The sequence below is a fragment of the Lathyrus oleraceus genome, chromosome 7, assembly GCF_024323335.1.
Source record: "Lathyrus oleraceus cultivar Zhongwan6 chromosome 7, CAAS_Psat_ZW6_1.0, whole genome shotgun sequence".
Lineage (NCBI taxonomy): Eukaryota > Viridiplantae > Streptophyta > Magnoliopsida > Fabales > Fabaceae > Lathyrus > Lathyrus oleraceus.
This window is the reverse complement of record NC_066585.1, coordinates 195,079,769-195,106,830: the sequence shown is the minus strand read 5'-3', so window position 1 is coordinate 195,106,830 and position 27,062 is coordinate 195,079,769. Positions and strand designations below refer to the sequence as shown.

At 35.9% G+C, this 27,062-nt stretch overlaps 1 protein-coding gene across 1 annotated transcript; it reads left to right on the top strand.

Moving 5' to 3' along the window:
- Positions 1 to 8,241: 8,241 nt before the first annotated feature.
- On the top strand, positions 8,242 to 21,803 carry LOC127100734 (vesicle-fusing ATPase). The gene is made up of 21 exons (XM_051038004.1): positions 8,242 to 8,660; positions 8,869 to 8,963; positions 9,053 to 9,137; positions 9,236 to 9,286; positions 9,449 to 9,619; positions 10,034 to 10,188; positions 10,271 to 10,379; positions 10,993 to 11,092; positions 11,175 to 11,230; positions 13,089 to 13,154; positions 13,245 to 13,327; positions 14,627 to 14,760; positions 17,908 to 18,118; positions 18,810 to 18,941; positions 19,012 to 19,072; positions 19,179 to 19,238; positions 19,471 to 19,529; positions 19,612 to 19,699; positions 20,729 to 20,851; positions 21,014 to 21,079; positions 21,374 to 21,803. Exons 1-21 carry the CDS (start codon positions 8,472 to 8,474, stop codon positions 21,518 to 21,520), a joined length of 2,241 nt encoding a protein of 746 aa, XP_050893961.1. The 5' UTR covers positions 8,242 to 8,471; the 3' UTR covers positions 21,521 to 21,803.
- Positions 21,804 to 27,062: the final 5,259 nt, after the last annotated feature.

Genomic DNA, 27,062 nt, shown 5'->3' with positions numbered 1-27,062 from the left:
ATGACATGACTAAACAATAATGAACATCTGTAATTTAACAAATGTAAATTCATAAGCATTTATTTTTGTTACTCCACCAAAACAACAACACATCATCGTATAACCATAATGATTCTCTAACTGATAACACAAGTCAGCACAAACATTTCCATAATAGGTACATGACTTCTATTCAAGTTTTCACCAAGCACTACTATGATATAGCTCTGAGAGTTATCTTTCTAACACTTCAAACGGCTCGTCATTTGGACTTACAAATCAAAGGTTACGACAAAACTCGTCGGGGGATTAAATATGTTTCAAGTTCAACATTTATTTCAAATATTCAAAGAATCGAACATTTATCATAATCAGCCTTTGAAACATTTACCAATTGATAGTAATTTGCATTAGCTTTCCAACGCTTCAAACCGCATTTCGTTCCGAATTACGGAACTCAAGTTATGCTAAAAATGTCTCACTTGATACAAAATCCAGGGAACTGTTACGGACGCTCGCAACATGCATTATGGCCCGTAACGCCTCCCATCCAAAAATTCCCTTTTTGGCTCGCCTTCGGCCCAGAAACCAGAGGGCTGCTACGACCGTCCATAACACGTGCTACGATCCGTAGCAGAGCCAAAAAAACTTAATTTTCTCCCGATTTTGTGTGATCGCTCTTGTTTTTCAGCCGTCCATGCGGCCCAAACCCCAATTTTTCACCTCTAACAGTTCCAAAACATACCATACATCATTATACATGAAAACATATTGACTTTTATTATCTCTCAACATCTAACTCAACAATACATCATTTTTCTGACTAACATGCAATTCACTAAATTCATCATGGATTCATCATAACAACACATATAAATACAAGATCCATTAACCTTTTTCAGGAATTAATCATAAACCATTCATAAAAGGAAAAATCTAATAATCGTAATGAGGTTAAGGAAAATCGCTCTACCCTTTCATGATTTAGCACCCATAGATGAATAGTTTCTCCCCCCTTACCTCATTATTCCAGCAAAGATGGAAGAATTTATGAACTTTTTCTCCTAAACCCTTATTCTCCTTCTTCTTGCCCTATCCATTCTTTTCTATCAAGTTTTTTTTACGTGATATTACAAAGTGACTTCTTCTCCACTTCTCTCCTATTTCCAATAACCATATTCCTAATAATTATGTTTTTCTATACTATCCTCAACTTAACTTTATAATGACCATCTTGTCCTCAAAATCTCTTCATACTCCCCTTTTTCTCATTATTTGATTATTCCGATATTATTTACTTAATTAATTAAGTAAATTCCTATTATTTAATTACTAAGATAAACATAAATAATTCTAACTTATTCCGATTAACCTCTACACCTCACATATTATAATAAAATAATATACACTAATTTACCATTAATTCATGAATAAATCGAGTAAATAACTAAATTAAAAATGTGTTACACAAATCAGATACTATATCATATCAAATATGATATCACTATAATTACCAAAATCTTTATAATTTTTTTTAACAAAATAAATAACACTAAAAGAATCATAAAAAAAACTGAAATAAAAGGCTCCATATCTCACTTTTCTTCTCTTAGGAGAGAAACACCTTTACACTGTGGATAGTGATTATTTTTACAATTTAGTTTTAATAGAGATCCAAACTTTTGCAGGGACACAAAATTTTGTAAGAACAAAAAAATATATAATTAAGTAATGATTAAACTAAAAAATTCACATGGACGAAAAAATATTTAATTTTAACTTTAAATTAATTTTACTTATATCAACTACCGATTTAATGAAACATATACAAATTATTTTGATATGTTATTAATACTTTCTTTGTTCAGTTTATTGTAAGAGTTGCTTTCCAAATTACAACAATTGAGCGTAAGGATAAGCTCACTAGAACTGGGTATTGGGCTCTTGTTCATATTTCATATCAGAAAATGTTATCCTGTACCCCTACAATTGTACCTACACCCCTACATTTAAATTTTTTTGACCAAAATGCCCTCATATAAATAGGGTATATTTTTCATTTCAATTTTTTTTACCATTTTCGTTGAAGACTTTCGGAGAAGATAAATATTTGGCTTTTTTGCATTGTAAATCCGGTTCATTAATTGTATACCGGAACACTTCTCTAAAGAGTTCCGGTTTGTTGCCTTTAAGGGGCACTGAACCGGAAGTCTTTTAGAAAGTCTTCCGGTTTGTATAGATGTATACCGAAAGTCTTTCTTAAAGACTTCCGGTTTGGGTGATGTATACCGGAACTCTTTAAGAAAGTGTTCCGGAAGACTTTTTTTGTTTTTTACGAACCGGAACTCTTCTTTGAAGTGTTCCGGTACGTAATTTTTTTTTTTTAATTTTAATTATTTTTTAAAATATTTTTTTTTGCAGTGGTTCGAAGACGAGGTGCAGATGGCCGGATTCCAGTCCGCACGTTAGACTGGGGTGCATCTTCATCTGCAGCTGCAGCTGAGCCGGCTGGATATCCAGGAGGGCCGTACGATACGTCTCTTTTGGTGAAGTACGAGCATCATGTTGCTCGACATATATGGTTCGGTGAGGTAAATAAACAACGTATATTTGAAATTGAATAATATTTGAATATTTTATAATTTGTTTTCTAATATGTGTTTTAATTGTTTTTAGGAAAGAGGTCCAAAGAAAGAGTTGAAGGTTGCCGGACATGGACTGAAGTTGACTTCTAGGGTTCCATTGGCTCTTCCACCACAAATGGAGAGTTGGGTATCTAGATCCGGTTTATCTTCACTGCAGAGAACGAGTCTGAACAAGATAGACACAAATCTTGTCTCTGCATTTGTGGAAAGATGGCATCTAGAGACATCTTCATTTCACATGTCGTTTGGTGAAATGAGCATTACTTTAGATGATGTCGCATGTCTATTTCACTTGCCCATCAGGGGTATCTTCTGGAGTCCTCAGGATGTGACTGAAGAGCTAGCTGTTGAACTTGCTGTTGACTACCTAGGAGTGTCACAGGGTCAGGCACAGTCACATGTTCGTAGCTGTAGGGGGTCGTATTACAAGTTGGAGTGGTTATATGATTTATTCGTACATCATAGAGCTGCTTCCAGCTGGGCATATGCGACTAGAGCATATCTATTGATGTTGGTGGGTTCCACCATATTTGCTGATAAGACCTTTACACTTGTAGAGGCACGATACCTCCTCCTGTTTAGGGACTTGGATGGATGTTCAGGATATAGTTGGGGAGCAGCTGCACTAGTTACCCTCTACCGATATCTTGGAGATGCGTCCATGTACAGTTGCAAACAGCTCGGTGGATATCCTACTCTCCTACAGGTATATAATTTAATTATGTTAATTAAATGTTGGATTCATTTTATAAAATATGTTAACTTAATTTGTTTTATTTATTATGTTTGTATTTTGTAATAGTGTTGGATTCACGAGTACTTTCCAACTGTTGGAAAAAGAGGGGAGAATTGGAAACCTGCTGATAACTGTGGTCTTCCCCGAGCGATGAGATGGTCGTATAGGCAGGGAGTCCTGAAGGTCGATGATTTACAACCTATTTTGGACGAGCTGACACCTGCCGACGTCATATGGCGACCATTTGAGGATCATAGAGCATGATGTGTATTTGATGAGACATGTCTTTACAGGGGCTGTTTGAAGTGGGGTGAAACAGTTGTCACATACTTGCCTGATAGATGTTTACGTCAGTTCGGGTATAGGCAGTATGTTCCATCCCCACCTCTGGATTGTATGATGGCGACGGATATTGATGTTGATTGGATCAGTTACCATCAGAGTGTTATCGTTGTGATCGGTTCATCTACCGTGGCCACCACTCCATCTGATACAGTAGACGGTTATCTGGAGTGGTATTATTGTGTTTCCCATCCACGGTTGGTCCCTCCCCATCGTGAACTCCTAGAGAGGTACCAGTTCCTGTATATGACGTCGGGCCATCTGATCCTGATTGGGCTCGTGTATCTACATTGATTCATCGCTATCTGAGACAGGTTAATGCCGAAGAGGAAGATCCACAGTTTTCTGATTTATTTGAAGCTTTGCATATTTCTCGTTCACATTGATTTTATGTATTAAGCTTTGAATATAATAGACATATTAATATAAAATTCATGTTTTGATTACATATTTATGTTTTGAGTACATAATCATGCTAATACAGGTGTAAGTAATTGCCAATGTTGCATACGTCCTGCAAATCCTAACATCCAAGTAGTTGCTATATGAGAACGAAATTTCTTCCAATCTAATGTGACCGGTGGCAATGGAAACCCCTCTTTCATGTTAACCTGATAAAGTAAAATAATTAAAAGATTAAGTCATATAACATAAAATATTAACTGAAATAATGTTTGTATTTAGGCATATAAATACGTACCTGAACCCAATGATTGCGGTCAACAAAACCAATGCAATAAATAGAGACATTTGGTGAATGTGAACTTGTCATCGGAAAGAAAGTCATGCACGGATTACCTAAACAGACAAGTACAACATTATAGCGATTCGCTATCAAGTAACCCATATCTGGTAGACTCATCCATTTTTCAGGTGGCTGTGAACCAAAGGATTCTATCATCAAAGATTCTCTCACTACTGACAACCGATTAGAAAATAACTTGTCATACAAAGTTGATCTATCCTTGTCTATTAATTCCAACCCCAACTCTCTACGAACCATTGGCCAATCATCCTCACCATATCCATGCAATGATGCAATGACTCTAAATCCACAATCACCATCTGATTCAACATTAACTACATCTTCAATGTATGACCTAATATGATTAGGAAATTGAAGAATGAATTGTGGTTGCTTCTTTGATAATTTGATCTTCTTCGAAGTCTGTGATGGTTGAGATTGCCTTTGTGAAGATTGAGATTGCCTTTGTGAAGATTGAGATTGCCTTTGTGAAGATTGAGATGCCTTATCAACATACTCATGATACGAAGGGTCCCTATAAACATCATAATCTGCTGGTTTTTTCCCTTTCTTCTTCACTCCTCCTTTGGTTTTTATTTTCTCAGGTGGTGGACACAATGTTGTCATTGTTGGGTATGCTAGTTCACATATCCTACTCTTTAATGCCCTTTTCCCAATAACATCTAATGACCTAAATCGTCTCCACAACTCATCCATTGCAGAAGTCATATCCACCTCTGATCCATCGTCTTCACCTACCTCTAACTCAACTTCCATAGTTAGTTTCCTCCAATGAACATGAACAACATCAATGGGTATCGGTATACCACCTAGTCTGTATCTTCCTAACTCACAAGCACAAGGTAACTCATAAGATGTTCTAAGAGTACAACCACATATTTGCCTGTTAGTTCCAACATAATCAACTCTCAATAACTCTTCAACAATACGTCTCAAAGCAGCTCGAGATACGGAACCACGCAAATAACCATAAAAGGGACTTACGCGCGCGTGCTCACCTTCGTAAAAACTCTTTTGAAAAGAAGCTCTAATGTTTCCCAGTTGTAACCTCAAGTTGTTATTCATTGCTTCCCAACATTTGACCATGTCACCTATACTGTTTCCTAACATCTGCTTTAACTTCCAATTAGCAGATTCAACCCTAAAAATATTGAAAATAACACATAAAAAATACATAGAAATAATATCAGATATAAAAATAACACATACAAAATTATAAGACGTACCGATTAGTCGTTGTGTTACCCAAATGTAGCACTCGATTAATCCATGCTCCAACAAATCTATGCCTATGTGGAGTCAACCATGTGTCTTTCACATAATTAATAAATCCACTATAATCAACACATGCTTGCTCAAGTTGATGCAACCGCTGACCATACTCAACCTCATCACTAACCCAGACAACTTCCATCCATAATGTGTCTATCGTCTTTTGCAGGTCATTCACCACATGTTGTTTGCATTTGGCACCAACGTTTTTGTTAATATGAAATCTACATAGCAAATTAATCGAGTTGGGAAACACAACTTCAATTGCTTTCATCAAAGCAAGATCTCTATCTGTCAAAATCACTTGTGGACACATGTCTTTCTTCACAAACAACTCTTTTAATTTCTCCAATATCCAACAAAAATTCTCTGTTTGCTCAGACTCCATATACGCAAATCCAACAGCAAAAGTCAACTCGGTCGATGTCATGCCAACAATTTCAAACAAAGGTTGTCTATATTTGTTTGTCTTGTAGGTGCTATCCATAACTAACACAATCGGAAATATATTCAACAACTTAACTGAATCAGGATGTGCCCAAAATATCTCTCTCACCACTTCCGAGTCATCCTTTTTTCTACTCCAATACACATATCCTGCATCCTCAATAAGCTTAAACAGATGTTGTATCTCACTCCTAGGACCTCTTATCTCTTTTTGTATCACACTCTTATGCTTGTATACTTGCGTAATCCGAGTGACATTCTCAGGATAATTGTCTTGCAAGGAAAGCAATATGTGTCTAGGTGCTACATGTCTCTTTGCCAAATCAGCGACATGTTGCTTCTCATATGTGGTCAACCTACCAATAAACGAATGACCTTCTAATCTATCCGGTAAACCATGATTATGTAACCCACATTTTACATCAATCTTCCAACCAGATCCATCTTTCGCCGGAGTCGACCTGATTTTAAATGGACATCCACATTTCTTTGACGCACTTTGGGTACCACTATCACTAATCTTGTGTTTCCCACATTTATCACAACCAAATATTATTTTGTTACTTCTCTCTCTCTTCCCCGTTTCAGTATCTGAACGACTGATAATAACAGTTACTTTATTGTTGATTCCAACTTCTTTAATCCATCTGATAACCTCTTCTCGTGTACCAAATCTTTCCGTCGTCATAAACGCATCAGTAGTATCTACACATATTTGGGGAAGATTTTCCATTCCTGCAAAAAAAAAAAAAAAAAGCGAACCGGAAGACTTCTTGAAAGACTTCCGGAACACGTATAATACATACCGAAACACTTTTCCAAAGAGTTCCGGTATGTAAAATTTGTTCACCGAAACTCTTTCAAGAAGTGTTCCGGTTTTGTAATTTTTTTTTAATTGAACCGGAACTCTTTCATGAAGTGTTCCGGTTTGCTTTTTTGTGTGTTCCGGAAGTCATTCTTTAGGTCTTCCGGTTTGGGAAAAATACATACCAGAAGTCATTTTGCAGGAGCTCCGATGCGAGGGGTGTGAAAGTGTAATTTCTGAAATTTTCAACTGAATGGTATAAATGAAATGGTAAATTGGTTAAAACCAATTAAGGGTAGAATGAGAATTTTTAAAATTTTGTAGGGGTATGAGACTAACTGTAGGGTTACAAGGTAAAATTTTCATCATATCAACTTTGCAAAAGGATTAGGGTCCGCGTATAGCATAAAGCACATAATAATTCAATATTATAATGATCATTTAATCCGTTTCAAAAAAGCACGATATTTTATAGGAAGTATGTTTTTGATACATTCAAATTTATATTTGCATCAACTGAAACTTTTTATATTATATAACAAATGTTTTTTTTACCACATAACTTTCAAAGTTCAAACTATACTTCTACTTTACAGATTATTTAAATTAAACCTTAATCCTAATAAATCATAAAATCTCATAATTTTTCGTCATTTCTATATCAGAAGAAAAAGTAAAATTTATATTTGCTGGTATGAAATATATCAACAATTTTTTTTTTAGTTTGTATAAAAAAAACTAAGTCGGCAGTGCACAATTATTTTGCGCCGGGCCACAAAAGACTAACTATCAGAGGGACAGAAAAAAAAAGTCACACTCATCAGCTTCAACCTTTCGCATCATGTTTATATACAATGTTAAATACACATCAAAGAAATATTTAGCCCTTTTATTGGGTTGTGAATTTACCCATTTTATTACTTAAAAATAGAATGTAATATAATAATCAATACCTACTAAGGAATAAAATGCACACAAGTATTATATACCATGCTAAAAGCTATCACATCCCCCCACAAAACATGTAATTGAGAAAAATAACAAATTTGATCATTTCAAAAGTTCCTTATTTATTTATTTTCATGTTGAAAAGTGAAAGTAATTAATACTATTTTAGCTAAATAGAATAAAATAAAAATATCATTTTATTATCAAAATAATGAAAAGTAATAAAATGAAATGCATTCGACTCCACTTTATTCTATTAATCCAAACAATACAAAATTTATACATTTCCATCAAATGAATTCATTTGATGAATCCAAATATATAGTTAAGTTGCCTTTCTTTTGATAGTAATTCTTAACTCTTAAGTTAGTTTTGTTCTTGAGTCAAATAGCAATAAAAGTATATACTCATAAATCATATCATATCTTATACATTTTATTCTTAGCATTACCGGTTTATGGTATTACTCTCCCGCGCAGGCAACACCATTTCCATTATCTTCTGATCTGAAAGCAAGATCCGATTCAAACAATGGCGGGTCGATTCTTCGGATCTTCGGCTGCTTCGATCGCCATGATCGTTACCAATACGCCTTCTCAAGAACTCGCCCTAACCAACCTCGCCTACATCTCCGCCTCCGATCTTCCAAAATTCGCCGTTCCCGGTCACAGCAACCTCTACCTCGCTTCCATCGGCGATGTCTTCGTTTTCTCTCTCTCATATCCTTTACCTTATTATTTACTTCATTTCATTACAATTCCTTTATTTATTTTTTATGTAAATCGCGTTCTTCAATTCATTAGCGTAGAACTAATTTTTTTATTTTTTTTTGAAAATGTTATTCCTGGCAAATTGCAATGCTGGAAGGTGATAATTTATACAGGATTATGCGATTTTTTGTATTTGTGGCCTTAACTTTGATAATACAGCTCATGAAAGCATACGCGGTGGTCACATTGCTTTGAATTCCATTCAACGTCGATGTGCAAAGGTTTCTGCAGCTGAATCCATAGATGTGACCCGGTTAGTTTGTTTTAGTATGTATTTAGTTGATTAGCATTGAGTATTGACCTTCCATTTCGCTCATTATTTGATTTGCTATGTTGTTCAAGATTCGTGCCACCTGAAAACTTCAACCTGGCCGTGCTAACTGTTGAATTGGACTTCATTAAAAGGGTTGGAAGCAGGAATGAACAGGTATTTTATGTAAATTGAAACAAGTGCATTTTCATGTCATCAAAATGTTGATTAGAATAATCTGGGATTGAAATTGATGTTGCTGATTTGTCTTGTAGATTGATGCTATTATACTAGCCAAACAACTTCGGAGAAGACTTAATAACCAGGTAGGGTCTTTCACAGGGCTAGTTGAACCCTTCAGTTAACTACCAGTGTTGGTTACTTTTTGAGTAAATTGAACATAGACATGTTATTCTTATGTAACCTTCCTCTTGTTTGATATACTAAATCCAATTGTAAAAAATTAATGTGGATCTTATTTAATTCAGGTAATGACAGCAGGGCAGAAAGTGTTATTTGAGTTTCAGGGAAATAATTATAGCTTTACAGTCCGTGAAGCTACTGTTGAGGGCCAGGGAAAGTCTAGCTCTATTGAAAGAGGAATGATTTTAGATGACACATTCTTTGTTTTTGATGCGCCACGTGATAGTGGAATTAAGGTTAGTTTCCTAATTTTCGTTGACATCTACTCTACTGTTCAGTTCTTTTCGACACATTACAAGTTCTTACACAGCTTAACTTCCATTGATGCTTAATTTCACTGATTTGATTTGGGTAATGTTTACGCAATCTTGATTTAGACTATTCATACAGAAGTTTTTGGTAATATCTTCTATATATCATTTAGTAACGAAGTCCAGTAAGTTAGTTTGATCATTGTTTCATGTATTCCATTTGAGGTGATAGTTAACACTTTGCTATGCAAAATAATGTCATGTTATGTAAACTTCTTCACTTTACTCTAGAAATAACAACCAAGTATTTTCCCAACTAGGTAGGAAAACTTCGTAACTCTACTCTACTAACTGTAACTATCCTGGCATAATTTTACCGGTTTATGTTGTGCTTTGCAGATTATCAATCAGCGCGAAGGTACTACTAGCAACATTTTTAAGCAGAAAGAGTTTAACCTCGAGTCTCTGGGTATTGGTGGCCTGGGTGCAGAGTTTGCAGATATATTTCGAAGAGCTTTTGCATCTCGTGTTTTCCCTCCCCATGTGACATCTAAGTAATAGATCTGATACAACAGTTCATTTTATCCACTGTTTTATGATATATCACGTTCTCACTTGGTAGCTTTGAGGTTTCAGATTAGGGATCAAGCATGTGAAGGGCATGCTGCTTTATGGTCCTCCTGGAACTGGAAAGACTCTTATGGCACGTCAAATTGGAAAAATTTTGAATGGCAAGGATCCAAAGGTTTGGAAACCACTCCTTATACTTGTGTAATATAGATGTGCATCTATATTACTTACACATGTAATCAGCAGTGGTTAATAGAGATAGAATATTTGTATTATCTTTTATTTAATTAATACTGTTTACCCTCCTAATTGATTTTCACAGAGTGTTTGCCTTGGAATATGTTTTTCTGGAATGTTTTTACTATTTGGTACTTTATCCCTTTTCTACTATTATTTTTCACTCCAAATTTGGCATAACATGATCATTTGCATGTGTTGTCACAAATTAATTTTCATCATAAATATAGGCTTGATTTAAGAGTATTAAATCCTGTTACTTGCAGTCAACACTTGCCTATTTCTTTAACTATGCCTTGCATGAGTCTTATTTGGGTGGGTGTAACTTTCTCCTGGCATATTATCAGTTCTCACCATGCTTTTATGCCTTCTACACTAACATAATTTTTGGTATTAGTAATTTGCTTTAGATTCCTTAACTGATTGACATGTTTGAATAATTTTAAAATTGGATGGGAAAAATATATGCTTTGCTTTCTATAGGCTAAGGCCTGGTTATTATATTTTTGGTGGTTGATGAATCTTAGTTTTCCTTTTCTTACCTGTACTAGATTGTAAATGGCCCGGAAATTTTGAGCAAATTTGTGGGTGAAACTGAAAAGAATGTAAGAGACCTTTTTGCTGATGCTGAACAGGATCAGAAGAACCTAGGTGATGGATATAATATATATGCATTGCATGTTCTTTAAGTTCAAATCTAAGATAATTCACTTGTCTTGTTCTCCGTTTTCAGGGGATGAAAGTGATTTGCATGTTATTATATTTGATGAAATTGATGCTATTTGTAAGGTATGGGGTTTCTCAAACATTATTTCAACATCAATTATCTGTTATGTTGTTCTAGTCAATTTGTTAATAAGTAGCACAACATTAGCATTATCTGGTGGAAGAATCAAACAAGAAGTAACAAACTCCTAACGCATCAGCAGCCACCTACTGCTTAATCTGAGGAGGAGGATGCTAATTTTTTACCGAATCTTCTCCAAACTCGCACCCTCAAGAGGGAAGACAATCCACGACCATATTTTTCTCTCGATAAATATGATTTATGCAAACATTCTAATCAGCCTCCAGCCAGCCAGCCAGCCTTCAGCAGTCTCCTAATCTTCCTTGGACACTATCCAAAGAACCACCTTGCAAGCTTCTAATAATAACATATTGTTGGACTTTCCGCCTTAATTGCGGTCCGTCCCTAGTCGCCTTAATTGTGGCTCTTTGGCTTGCCTCATTGCAGCCCCTAACACCTTCATTGTGTTAGCTTTGAAGGAGTGGATTTAGTCCCACATTACTTAGAGATATGACTTGTGTTGTGTTTATAAGTGAGGGCAATCCTCACCTTACAAGCCGGTTTTGTAGGGATGGGTTAGGCCAACCCACACATTATGAGATGGTATCAGAGCCTATCCTAGATCCATTGTTGGGCTTCCCGCATCGTCCACGCTTCGGGCTCATTGAGGCCCAAGCGTGAGGGTGTGTGTTGGACTTTCCGCCTTAATTGTTGTCCGTCCCTAGTCGCCTTAATTGCGGCTCTTTGGCTTGCCTCATTGCAGCCCCTAAAACCTTCATTGTGTTAGCTTTGAAGGGGTGTATTTAGTCCCACATTGCTTAGAGATATGGTCTGTGTTGTGTAAGTGGGGGCAATCCTCATCTTACAAGCCGGTTTTGCAGGGATGAGTTAGGCCCAACCCAAATTCTGAGACAAAATGTATCCAACTTACTGAATGTCTATCTCTTTGGCCATTCTAAACCCTCATAAGCACTCCAAAGCTTTTCCATGTAAGTACACATAGATCCAAAAGGCTTAGCAAACCCCCACACCCAACAACCTTTATCATCCCAGTAACACCTCTGCAGCCAGCTGATAGATTATTACCACTCGATGGACCCATGTTTATTCGATGCCACCCTTGCCTAGGCGCCTGCCAACTATTCATTACCTCTGATTTGGCACTCATGCAATGGGGGTGAAAACTTTGCTCGTCCCTCATATAGTGACAAACTTATTGAGTAATTATCTGGGAAGGAAAACGAGGCCTCACAAAATATCCAACACGAGTACCAGAACATGGTCGCATTTCAATGCGGGACTATGAAAATACTGCCTGTATCCAATTTGGATAATCTTTTGCAGACAAAAATAAATAATCCTACAATGATTACGAGTCTTTTAACTAAAAACTTGAATAATTTGAATTTTGAAACGGGCTTCTGCGTCTCGGCATATCTGATTTGGCACACTTTGCTCGTCCCTCATATAGTGAGGAACTTAATGAGTAATTATCTGGGAAGGAAAACGAGGCCTCACAAAATATCCAACATGAGTACCAGAACATGGTCGCATTTCAATGCTGGACTATGAAAAATACTGCCTGTATCCAATTTGGATAATCTTTTGCAGACAAAAAAGGAAATTAAAGTCAAAATAATCCTACAATGATTATGAGTCTTTTAACTAATAACTTGAATAATTTGAATTTTGAAACGGGCTTCTACGTCTCGGCATATCTGAAGATCTCTTAACCATTGATAAAAAGCTTATAAAGGAATTTTGGCTAGTAAAGAATAAATATTATCTATATAGAGAAGTTCCTATATGCCAGAAGTTGATCCAAACTGTGCTATATCTTTCTTTTCATGTCTTGTGTAGTCCAGAGGCTCAACTCGAGATGGTACAGGGGTTCATGATAGCATTGTGAACCAGCTTCTTACTAAGGTCCGTGAAGGTGTTAAATCTTATAAGTGTTTTTTAATATATATCTATAGTAGTTATCAGTAATTCTAAGAGATTTTGTTTGGTGTATAGATAGATGGTGTGGAATCACTAAACAATGTTTTGCTTATTGGAATGACAAACAGAAAGGACATGCTTGATGAAGCACTCTTAAGGTAATCTATATGATTATACCTCTATCCCCTGTTCTAGATCTTAACATATTCTTTTCTTGAAATTAAATATATAAACAGTTAACATTGATATGCTATAATTTTGTCAAATCTTCCAATCTGAATGTTTTCTTATAGAATGTTAGAAGTTGAGCAGATGAGGAAATGCATGAAAATAACAGCAAAGAAATAAATCAGAGAGTGAGATTTCAAAATAGACTAGTGAATTTGATCAGATATATTTGAGTATATTTTTGGAGCAGTTGACAGATCTACTAGATCTGCAACTGCCTGACAGCTACCGGTGTTTGAATTTATTTACAACAAAACTCAGTTACAAATAGGCACGTGACTAAATTTTCTAACTTTCAATAGTTGCAGCTGACATGATTATACAGTACAGCTAACCCCTCACATTATCCTGATATTCGCAACATAAAATTATTAGAGTTTGAAAAATATTGTGACTGCTTAGTCTACACACAAATATATTTATATTTTATATTAATTACAGCAGCAATAACCTCCTAAATTTAAACTAATCTGCACTAATCATGAGTCAGTATTAGGATAACAATGCTCTTTATGCATGTAATTATTTTAATGCTCCCCCTCAAATTGGATCATACATGTCATAATTTATGCACTAAGATTGTTATAAATATAGTCAACCCAAGGCTTGGTAGAACTTTTCTGTATATATGCTAATTGGTATTGAAGTGAACTAAATTAGTAATGTTCTTCCTTCCTTTAAAAAGCCTTTTCTCTAGCATAGTGATGCTAAGTCTGTGTTTGATACAGACATGAAATATTTGATTGGGAGCTATATGTAATGCAACTTAGTTGTATGAAAATAGTCCTTTCCATCAATCTTGCTAAATAGCCGGTATAGCGGTGCTATACCTCTTTAGTGTAGTGGAATTTGGACAAACCGCTATTGTTCCGGGATACGCTATTTAGTGCAAAATGTTGTCAAATAGCTGCTATAGCAGCACTATAGCACTACTGCATATCAGAATTTTAACAAACGGCTAGTTTCTGCTATCTGTATTGACAACACTGATTTCCATAATGCTTCCCAACTTAAGCTGTTAAAATAATTGGTCTGAGTTCATATGTTAGTTATAAGGGGATGCAATTATCTCTCATTTTAGAGCCTATATAAACTATCAACACTATGCATGTGCTTATTTCTGAATGCTTAATTCTGAAAATTGTAATTGATTTATAAAGTTGCTACATGCCTATGTTTATGGGGCGCATATCTTCTCGTAATTTATCACCTACTATTATGTCTTGAAGACCAGGGCGGTTGGAAGTCCAAGTTGAGATAAGTCTCCCGGATGAAAATGGTCGATTGCAAATTCTTCAAATTCATACTAACAAGATGAAAGAGAATTCTTTTCTAGCTCCTGATGTGAATCTTCAAGAGCTTGGTACGTGTTTAGTGATGCCTAATATATATGCTATCATCAATGAAGTAATAATTATTTGTGGATGATTATGCTTCTTAATATATCTGCTATCATCAATAAAGTAATGATTAAATTTGGATGGTTATGCTTCTTAATTGCATTAGCCGAATATTTCCTTACTGGGGTATTATAACATGAGTTACTTGTTAAGATGTTATTTTTTTGTTAGTTTCATCCATCACATGCAAAACTGAGGTGGAGTTTGGCAAATTAAAAACTGGTTCAGAGATGTTTTCACTGAAAATCGTTTATAAATCTATGCAATATTTAATTTTTAACTGATTCCAAATCACCTAACATAGGCTTTGACTTTCTATTTGTGTCACACTCACACGTTAATTTTTAACTGATTCCAGATTTCAGGTGTCTGATTACTTTACACATTTATTTGTGTCACACTCACACGCTATTTCCAGCACGGTGATGGTGACTTTCTTGATCTATCGTTGCTTCATTGAGGATCACAATTAGTTTCTCTAGAATTTGGACACTATTTTTTTTTTTATAACTTTTTATCAAATATTGTTTCTTAAAATGTTATTGAATTTTAAATAAAATTGTGAGGGAAGGATTTTTTTGGATCTAGCATAAATTAAGTACAATCTCACTTGTTTCTTTTGTTGAAATAGTCGAGTCAAATAATAATGTTTACCGGATAAGAATAGTGTTAGACCTGGCATTTATATTTAAATAAAGTAGGATATGAACAGAATTTATAGGATAATTTCTCTGCAGAATTATCTTAAAACAAAATTTATAGCAAATCACACACCTGACCATAAAGGAAAGTCTAGAGAGACAAGGATAGTAAAATTACAAGGTTATGCACTTCCAAGAAATTCGTGAGTCTTGGTCTCTCTCTTCCAAGAATTAGAGAGCTTGGTGTCTCCCTCCCAATAACCAATTGATAATTTCCCCCTTAACTCTTCCATTGTCTCTCCCTATTTGTTTCAAACATAATCTGCTTTCTTATTTTTGTATTTCTTCTGATACAATGTCTAACAGTACTCTCCTCCAAAAGAATCACCTTGCCCTCAAGATCCCTCAATTTGATTCCCCAAGTCTCCTCCCAGCCCTTGATGATTTTCTCCATCCATACTTTCATCAAATACTGGTATTGTTAATTTCCACCGTTCCTGTTTCAGGCCAGATCTGAAATCCTCTCTTACCCCACTGCCATCTCCACTTCTAGAATAATTTTCTCCATGGAATTGATCTTGATGTTCGTTATGCAGTGTTGTGCCTCTAACTGTTTACAGCAATTCCTCAATCCTTCTCTGCCTCTTGAAATCATGGCATCTCATGAGTTCCATCGCGCATGTCCATGTGTCCTTCATAGGCACACTCTAAAAATTAAATTATTGCTTCTATTTTGTGCCTCTGCTGAATTATCTTTAAACAGATGATAAAAATTTATTAAAGCAATCCAGTGTAGTCAAATATCGGCTATGGCGGATACTAGTGGCGGTTTTTTTTGGCTCTCCACCATGCCAAGTTTGTGAAGGATGGTAGTGCCACAGCACCATATGTCGTGATTTTGGCTCTCCACCATCGTCCGCCATCCGCTATTGATAACACTAAAGCAACCTCACACCAGATTATTAAGGAAAGTCTTGAAAGACAGGGATGGAAATGTTACAAATTTATGCCCTTCCAAGAACTTTGAGAGTCTTGGTCTCTCCATTCTAAGAACTAGAGAGCTTGATCTCTCCTTCCTAATAACCCAATTGATAATTCCTTCTAAATTTTCCTGTCTTTCCCTCTATTTGTTTCACAACACACCATAACTGACAAATAATAATAAAACTTAACCGTATTTCTTGGATATGCTCTATTACCATCTTATGTATATGGATTGATCCTAACTCATCATTACAAAATCTGCCATGTCTCAGTTATAAACAATTTTTCATGTGATATCTCATATAATGTGGACTCGCATCAAAAAGTAGTATTGTAGTATTTTAATTAGACACTTTGAAAAATTCTCATGTGTTTCTGCATACTGATGTTTTTATCTTCTCCGGTCTTCGCTGGTATGGTCTTCATCTTCGTTCCTTCTTGGTGGTCATTTGCTAGTATTCTGTGCATTATAACGCTTGTGTTTCAATGTCCGAGCGTGTGCTTGATAGATTGTATTTATGTGTTTGAGTATGAAAACCATAGTCTCAAGAGGCAAAGATATTTACAGAACATATATTCGGTCTTGTGCTCCGAGATAATTCCTTAATATGCATGAACTATGAAACACAGACTGACACATAGACATCATTATTTCCAAAATGTAGGATACTGACACTTATATGTGTGTGTGCGCGCGCACACACACACACGCATTAGAATCAATAATTTATCAGTCTATTTTTTATTTTTTATAAAAGAATAAAGAGAGGTGACACTTGATGATTCACATAATCGAAGTTAGAAGAAAAATTCAGCCAATTAGAAACATGCATGGAAACAAATATAAATTTCCACAAGTTACAATCTACTGCAGCAGAGGTATCAAAAATAGGTACCGTCTTAAAAATGTCCCTTTTGGCTAGAACGGTGTCCTAACCTCTCAGTATAATGCCAGAATGAAACAGTATTTTTTGTCTTTGGCCACTTAAATGTTTCCTTAGCCAGGACTTACTTTTGGTTAATGAATTCAACTAGTAAGGGGATGATAATCAGATAATAAAAAAACATAGTAATATGATGATAATAAGATAGTGAAAAAACATTATGCATGTTGTTTGTTAATATATTTTGATTTATTATTTGATTTCTTTGTTAGGATCCTAGTTTCCTTAGATAGCTCATTCTGTTTTGATTTGATCCGAATATTATGGACTGTGTTTGCTTTGTCTCTTATGCATACACTTGTAAATCTCCTATGAATCAATAACAAAAATATTCAAAATTCGTAATCAGTTATTTGATCATATTAATTCTTTAATAACAATCATGTAAATCTATGAAGCGATACAAATGATTTAAGGTGTCAATATTATTTTTCATTTTTCTGAAGAGGAGGAAAAGTAAAATTATTAGAATCATGGCTTTTGAATTATGAAGAGTATGGAAGGTTTACTCTGGATTTACGTTTTCTTTTTTTTCGTGCAGCTGCTCGAACTAAAAACTACAGTGGTGCGGAACTTGAAGGTGTTGTGAAAAGTGCTGTTTCATATGCTTTAAATAGACAATTGAGCCTTGAAGATCTCACTAAGCCAGTTGAGGAGGAAAACATTAAGGTTACGATGGATGACTTTTTGAATGCACTTCATGAAGTTATTCCTGCATTTGGAGCTTCCACTGATGATCTTGAGCGATGCAGGTATGGGTCGCAAGGCTTCTCTTATAAATACCTTTGTATAAGAACCTCGTAGGTTCAATGATAGAAAGTTGAGATTTCAGAATAATAACTTGGATTCTCTCTTTCACATTCTTTTTCTCACAAACTTCACTAGAGTATGAGCAAGAAAATATAGGGAAGTTTTAGGAACATTGAGAAAGTGAAAGAGAGCAATCTCTAAACTCTGCATTTCATATTTTGTTAGCTTCTGTTACTTCAATAGACTCTTTACAAATAACAGCTAATAGTTACAAGCACTTAAAACAGAAGCTAACAGTTGCCAAATGCGAGTATTTATTATTCCATTTTATACATACCTTCACTACTATAGCAAAAAGACTGTGCAGCCTTTTAACCTGACGAAAATAAAGTAAAACATCAAAGAGTACAATTTTCAAACTATATGAATGTTTTATTGCTACCTCTTGTCATCATTTGAATGCAAAACACCAAATAAATTTGATGGCTTGAAAGGTATTTTTAAGTTTCTTGCAAATGTAGTTCGCTGGGATCCCTTGGATAGTTTATCACATGTTTTTGCAGCTCTGCTGGTTCTTATCGTTTTAGTTATTTTCAAAAGCTGTTATTTAGTTTTATGACGTTGGTATCTGAAAGTTCTATAGAAATAATAAAATTCGCCGTATTATAAGGTTTTGTTTTATTTGATTTGTAGACTCCATGGCATGGTGGAGTGTGGTGATCGACATAAGCACATTTACCAGAGAGCAATGCTAGTTGCGGAGCAAGTTAAAGTGAGTAAAGGAAGCCCCCTTGTTACTTGTCTTCTGGAAGGTTATCGTGGCAGGTATGTGTTGATTTTCGCAGTCAAACGACATTTTCTGATGACATGTTTCTAAACTGCTTTGTTGTTATAGTGGTAAAACCGCACTTGCAGCTACTATAGGCATCGATAGTGACTTCGCATATGTCAAGATAGTAAGTTCTGTCCTTATCTTGAACATTACACACTAGAAATCTATATTGCTTTTGACTTTACAATTATGGCCAAAGTTTTTAACTTTGATCTTCTGTAATTGGATAGATTTCAGCTGAAACAATGATTGGTCTACACGAGAGCACTAAATGTGCTCAGATTATTAAGGTTTGCCATAATATTTTGAGCCATTCTTTTTAACCTATTGAGTATTGCATGTATATATATTTTCTGTAGACTAGATTACTGACATTGCAAGTCCAGTTTTATTGAGTCAACAGTCAAGTATATGCTTTTAACTTTCAATTCTCTTTAGCTTTAACAAATACATCAATAGTGTTATTTTAGCATTTTCCTTGCTAATTTATCTTGAAAGTTAAGGTGTGATGATTTCTAATAGGTTTTTGAGGATGCATACAAGTCACCTTTGAGTGTCATTGTTCTTGATGACATTGAGAGGTATGATTTGTTATTGTTCTTTTGTCATTTTTATCTGTAATTTCTCCTCGAATATTAATTATTTCACTGTACTTTGATCCAGATTATTGGAGTATGTTCCTATTGGTCCTCGTTTCTCAAACCTTATTTCTCAGACACTACTGGTTTTGCTCAAGAAACTTCCCCCAAAGGTTTCTGTTTGTCCTTGTCTTTTGAATTTTGTAGAAATCATATCTTAATATATTTCAAAAGCATGAATTAAATACAACCACCAATGTTATTCTAACCTAATGGACCTGGTAAGTGGGTCAAATACAACCATTACTAATAGTTACAATATACACTATCTACAACACTCTTCCTGATGTATGGACCTGATAAATGGGTAAAATACAACTATTACTAATAGTTTCAAATATACACTATTTACAACACTCTCCCTCAAACTGGTGAATGAGTATCTATCATTCATAACTTGGAAACAGTCCTTTCAAAGTTGTTGCTCATCCTCTTATTTATAAGATCTGCAAGGTTGTCTTGGTCGTAGGCACATGGAGTGTTGATTAGGCCACTCTCTACATTTTCTTTGATGACATGCCAATCAACTTCAATATGTATGAAGCACTGACATATTTATGCCACCTGTACACATGTTGGAAAAGTCAGAAAAATGTCGGAAAAGTCAAAGTGTCCCCAATTTTTTTTCTTTGCTTCGACAGTCTTTGAATCGTGTCTGACACCTGTATGACACTCATAACACACTATTGTCAACAACATGGTGTTACTTTGTGGGAGAAGGGAGAGTTGGGCACGTGAAGTGCAGATCTACTGCTATTAGATCTTACTATATTTTACTGTTCCAGTTGGCTAACCAAAATATAATAGTTGGTTTTCGAATCGTCAAATCACAATTATGATCATATTGTTTTTTTGGCAGATTTTCCACCTAAAACAAATACTGAATTCAAGTTTTTTTTGTGTTAACTGAGAACTAGATTTTCAGTATGCAACACCTTAAGTATTTGAGTTTTAGTGCATGCATATATTTTCTGCAATTGATGCAAGTATGTTTTACTGTTGAGAGTCCATCTCCAGACTGTCAATATCACCAAATAAAAATAAAAATAACAATGGCAAGTAATTTTTTGTTGATGTTACGCAAACCTTATTGTAAATAAAACCTTACTGTAAATAATGTGCATTTCTAACCATGTTTTCAGGGGAAAAAACTGATGGTAATTGGAACTACTAGTGAAGTAGATTTCTTGGACTCAATTGGTTTTTGTAATAACTTCTCGATAACTTACAATGTTCCTACATTGAGCAGAGATGATGCGAAGAAGGTAAACTTATATCCGTTCTTTTTACATGCTATTGACATATTTGAAATAACAATTTAATCTGTTTCGTGAGTTTATTTTCTAAGTTGTTACTGTTGCTTATATTATAAATACTGTAGTTTAAAATAAATATTAAACATTTTCTTTTCATTTGTAAAATTACAGGTCCTTGAACAGTTGAATGTTTTTGCGGATGAAGATATTGATTCTGCTGCAGAGGCATTGGATAATGTATGTATCATTACTCAGTTTATTTTGTCTGTGATAGTTTGGCCTTATTTGTAAGACACTGGAATTCCAAAACTTTACAAGAAAAAGCATTTCTTTCAATTTTTAACTGTCCATGTGCAGATTGTTAGTGGTATAGGTGATAGTTGTCTGTTTGTTGATATTTTTATCTTTTTGCCAATGTGGTATGCTTCTGCGCATAATATTTCCTACTGGAAACTAGTGGTTGTCTAAGAACATTTGCTGCTATATTTGTACTCATTCTAACTCCAGTTTTATGCTCAATGTTATCCTCAGATGCCTATCAAGAAGCTATACATGCTAATTGAGATGGCAGCGCAAGGTGCACAAGGTGGATCAGCCGAAGCTATCTACTCTGGCAAAGAGAAAATTAATATATCTCATTTCTTCGATTGCCTTGGAGATGTTGTCAGATTAATATAATTGTGTCTCATCAAGTGCTTTTACAGTAGAGTGCATTGTATCATCACTATTTTAGATAATTGAATATCATTTTTTTGTATATTTAAAATTCTTACGTTGCATAATACTTTTGTTCCGTTTTCAAGAGGCTTTATCAATTATGCTTGATTATGCTGATTGTAATTTTGATACATGTGTTATCTGTTTGGGGGTATGGCTTAGTTTGAATTGAGCTGTACTACATTGGCATAAGCATAACCTTTGTCTTGGGGATTCAACATTATCTAAATATCTTATTATGATATCTTACTGCAATATTTTCGTAAATTTGAAAATTAACATTGTAAAGAAATAGTCGATTTTTTATTTTAAAATAATCATCTTTTTGAAATTAAATACGAAAATAACCAAATTTTCAGAAAAATTTCCAAAATAACCATGTTTGGAAGAGGATGCGCCGGGGGAGTTGGCGCATCCCTTAAAATTTTAGGGCAGACGTCAGACGTATTGGCGCCAATTGCATTGGGCTCCTAAAGGAGGAGCCAATAAAATTGGCGCCTGCATATACCCCTAAGGGAGGCGCCCATGGGGTTGACGCCCTAGTGACTCCCCTAAGGGAGGCGCCCATGGGGTTGGCGCCCTAGCCTCCTCCTAAGGGAGGCGCCCATGGGGTTGGCGCCTTAGCCTCCTCCTAAGGGAGGCGCCTTTAGGGTTGACGCCTGAGTGTGTGTCTTTTTTTTTTTTTAATTATAATTTTTTATAATATTTTTTGTTTTTAATATTTCATATTTATTATTTAATACATAATAAATAAAAATAAAAATAAAATGACTTCATTAAATATATAATAATTGATTACATTAGAATGACTAAAACCCTAATGACCTGCCCGATTATAATGTCCCCCGGTTCCACATCCCGGTGCGTTAGGTTGTCTCCGAGATCTCCCACGATTTTCTTGAGGTGTTTGTGGTCTTTGAGTGCTGACTTGATCGAGCGATGGCTGGTTGGAAGGTCCGACAGAGGTTCCGGCGGTATTCGACAGATGTGTCATCATTTGCTCCTAATATCCGGAGGGGCTGTGGCCAACGGCGCTTCCGTAATGGAGTTCGGTGCCCATGTCATCGTAGTTAGGGCGTTGGGGTTGGGTGAATTGGGGACGGTATAGTTGCCCAAATTGGGTCATTGAGTCGTTTTGAAAACGAAACAATGGTTCTTGGGGCGTACTATAGTTAAACAGTGGTTGGGTGTTAAATGGTGGGGGGCTACGATGACGTGACCCATATGAATCATCGGTGCTATAGACGGTTGTGGTTGCGGGGTTTGGTTCTTGGTTTTGTGTTTGGGTGGGTGGTATGAAGGGATTGCGACGTTGGATGGTTCTTTGTTGGGTGGTTGACATGAACGGGTTGCGATGTTGGGTGTTTGGTTGGTTTGAGTATGTGGTCGGTTGATGTTGTGTGGTTGGTTGTTGGGTTTGGGTGGGTTCACATTGGTGTTGGGTGGTGAATTGATGTGGGACATACGATGACGAAGCAAGTTGGCGCGGATCCATCAAATACCGCGGCTCAGATACAAATTGCTGAGTTGTTACAGACCTAAACCATGCCATATATTGTTGAGTCGGTCTTACACCTTGGATGACTGGTTCGTTTAGGATGTGTTGTCGTCGATTTCTCCATTGACGACACATGTCTTTTGCAAAGTCTCTCCAGTCAGAATAATCCCACTGTGCATCGACCCTTTTTTGATGCCAATTCCCCAAACACGTGGGAGACTCTGGAATATGTTGTAGCATTCCGAACTGCAGTTTGACCCGATCACTTTGGTGCATTTCAACTGTAGTGAATCGGATAATTGGTGTCTTCGCTGTCCAAACTGCAGCATCGTCATGATTCACATCATGATCCAGACCCAAATATGACCTCCATACAAACTGGAAAAAAAATACCAAATCGTTAGATGGAAAATAATTTGAGAACTATTTTAAGATTAACTATAGTTTGGTAGGAGTATTACATCATCATGTCCAATGTGATCCAATAGATTTCGATAGACTACAATAGCGTGTTTCGGACACCTATTGTAGTTCATTCCCCTTACTGACCACCTAAGATAATAAAAAGAAGTGAAAAATATTATTTACTGTTAATTTAAATAATAGATATAATTAACTAAATGGTGAATGGTAAAGTGGTAGACTTACTTGGTTGTAAGGGGAACACGAATGGACGCTCATTTTCTGGGGCGAGCGACGGCATCCTAGACCACCCCCAAGCTTGAAGCAAATAAGCACATGAAAAAAAGTACAGGTATTCTTTTTTGCATTTTTACACAATGCACTATATAGATGGGCCAACACAGCTGAACCCCAACTATAAGTGTTTACCTTATTGATGTTGCGTAATAAAGGTAAATACATTATATTCACAGAATTACCTGTACTTTCTGGAAACAAAAAGTTACCAAATAAAATCATAATATAACACCGAGCTTTTATTATTTTCTCATACTCGATTGAATCTTTAGACAGTACTATACTATTATAATATTGTTTAAGGTATTTTAAATTTATACCTTGCCCCCTTGCTTGACTGGATGTGTCTCCCTAAGTGTCGTCGTCTAACAAAGGGGCACCCAGTAATTCATTGCATATATTGTTGTCTTGGTTAACTTTCCCATTCACTGCCTTTCCATCTATACGAAGACCCAACAGCATGTACACGTCCTCAAGTGTGACGGTACACTCACCAATCGGAAGGTGAAATGTGTGGGTCTCGGGTCTCCACCTCTCCAACAAAGCCAGGATGAACTTGTAGTCCACCGAGTACGAAACAATGTTTAGGAGATTTCCAAATCCACATCCTTTAATATATGGTTCTATTAAAGGATCGTGGGGTACATATTCATGTACACGACATCTAAACCGCTTCAGATCCTAATAACAAAAAAACAAAAATACAATTAGAAGAAGAAATACATTCTCAAGAAATATGTATTAGATGTAATCCAGAAATAGAAACTAAAAAGAAAGAGATTTGAAAGGTATAACACAAAGAACATATGTATTACAAGTAATCCATAAATAGTAACTAAAAGAGAGAGATAACATACAAATGCCGAGATATTCTCGATTGTGCCTCTGTGTTCATCGCCCATAGTTAACAAAGACATGATTCGATTTTGCAAAGCTTAAGTTTGTTAGATGAAAGAAATGTGGTAGAAGGAAAGAGTGTGATGAAGATGGTTTGATAATGTTGATATGAGAGAGTATTTATAGATGAATAAGTGAGTAGGTTTAGAAACCATAAAGAATTATGATTGGTTGCATGCAAAGGCACATGAGGTTAAAAAACAAGTGAATGACAAAATTGAAAGACAAATGAATGACACAAAGTGAATGACAAAAGTAGCATGGAAGGAATCTAGTAGGCGCATGTGAAGAAATCACATGCAATAGGAAGAAGAGCCATTACCTTTGGCGCCTACATGTGATTTTTCACATGCAAGGAAGAGGCGCCCTTCCTCTTGGCGCCTTAGTGTAAGGCATTAGGAAGATGCGCCCTTCCTAGTGGCGCCTATGTTCAATTTTGTAAAGAGGCGCCCAACCCTTTGGCGCCTATGTTACTTTATGGTGCCAAGGGAATGGGCGCCTATGTTTACTTTATGTTTAATCTTAGGGCACATTAGGCTACATTAGGGCACAAAGAAATCAGAGATTCTTGATTCCCTGTGTATTGAGTATTCTTTTCACTCTTCCCTCTACGTGCAAGTATAGTCAAGTCTGTTTTCACTCTTTTCTCTGCGTGCAAGTATAGTCAAGTCTGTACAGACTATTATGAATTTATTAATGCATTGGCCAACTATTTATGTTATGCGGTTGAACAAGATTTACAAATCATTCAGTTTCAATTCCATTCAACACAATGTCTTCCACACAACAATATATGATCAGTGCACATGTTGACGGTGAAATGTTTGATCATCAATTGTTCGGTTTTTGTTTTCGAGACACATAAGTGACTCGTTTTACAATAAATCGGCGATCAAATTTTTCACACCTAAAACAAAGAATAGAAAAGAAGCTGCAGTCCAATAATGTCGGTCAGATCATCTATAAAAATCCAGTTTGTTTTGCAGAAAACCAGGTAAAATTTTATCAGAAGAAGATTATGATGATGATGTTCAACATATGTTTGGAAGTCACGAACAATCCGGTTACAACGATATAGAGTTGTATATATTACCACATCAACAACAGGAGTCCTAGTACATTAATCAGTCACAAGTGTTTTGTGAGACTGATGACGAACAAGTTAAGGTGAATGTTCCAGACGATGAAGAAGAGGAACCTGAGATCATCGTTGATTCGATGGTGAACGCTGAAGAGGAAGAGGAGCCAATACCAGTAGGTCATGTATATTGCCCACCCCAACACATGACAAGGTTAAATTTGGGTTCGGATGAACCTTCGGAAGATGTATGGTACAATCCTTACGTGCAAATGCAAGGATCTCTGAAACAAGGAGACACATTTCGCACAAAAGAGGAATGTGTAAAAGCCATCAAAAAATTCCACATTGAACTATCAGCAGATTTCAGAGTTGACAGAACTGACGCATTGAGGTATAAAGTTTATTGTCCGAATGAGCACTGCCTTTTTAAGTTGTCAGCTTCGTACAGGAAGAGGAAGGAGTCTTGGGAGATTGGATCAATGGGTCCAGATCACACATGCATCCTGACCAACCCAATGCAGGATCATCGTAAATTAAGCTCCCAACTAATATGCGATGAAATATTGTCTGTCATTGCCGATAATCCGTCTTTAAAGGTAAGTACAATAATCTCGCATATTAGGGCAGAGTACAACTACACACCATCATATAGGAAGGCATGGATAGCTAGAACAAAATCTGTTGAAAAAGTATTTGGCAATTGGGAGGAATCTTACAAACAACTTCCAAAATACATGTTCGCTCTAAAACACTATGCTCCCGGTACAATTTTCAAGATGGAAACATTGCCCGCATATACACCAAATGGTACATGTGCTGTTGGAAATAGAATATTTCACTGTCTATTTTGGGCGTATCAACCGTGTATCACAAGTTTTTCTTTCTGTAAACCAATTATACAAATTGATGGTACATGGTTGTATGGAAAATACAAAGGAACGTTACTGATGGCAGTGGCACAAGATGGGAACAACAATATTTTTCCGATCGCCTTTGCCTTAGTTGAAGGGGAGACAACTGAGGGATGGAGTTTTTTCCTAAGAAATCTCCGATTGCACGTAGCACCTCAACCTAACTTGTGTTTGATCTCTGATAGACACCCCTCAATCATCAGTGCATATAATAACATTGACAATGGCTGGCAAAATCCTCACTCGACGCATGTGTTTTGTATTAGACATATTGCTCAGAATTTCATGCGAGAAATCAAAGATAAGACGTTGCGTAAGAAGGTTGTCAATGCAGGTTACGCGTTGACAGAACCTTCTTTCAAACACTACCGCGAGGAAATAAGATTGTCGAACGAAGATGCGGTTCAGTGGATCAAT

Coding starts and splice junctions, on each gene's coding strand:
- LOC127100734 (XM_051038004.1), top strand. CDS start 8,472: ATGGCGGGTCGATTCTTCGGATCTTCGGCTGCTTCGATCGCCATGATC. Junction 13,155..13,244: donor TGAACCAGCTTCTTACTAAG/GTCCGTGAAGGT, acceptor TTTGGTGTATAG/ATAGATGGTGTGGAATCACT. Junction 20,852..21,013: donor GCAGAGATGATGCGAAGAAG/GTAAACTTATAT, acceptor GTAAAATTACAG/GTCCTTGAACAGTTGAATGT.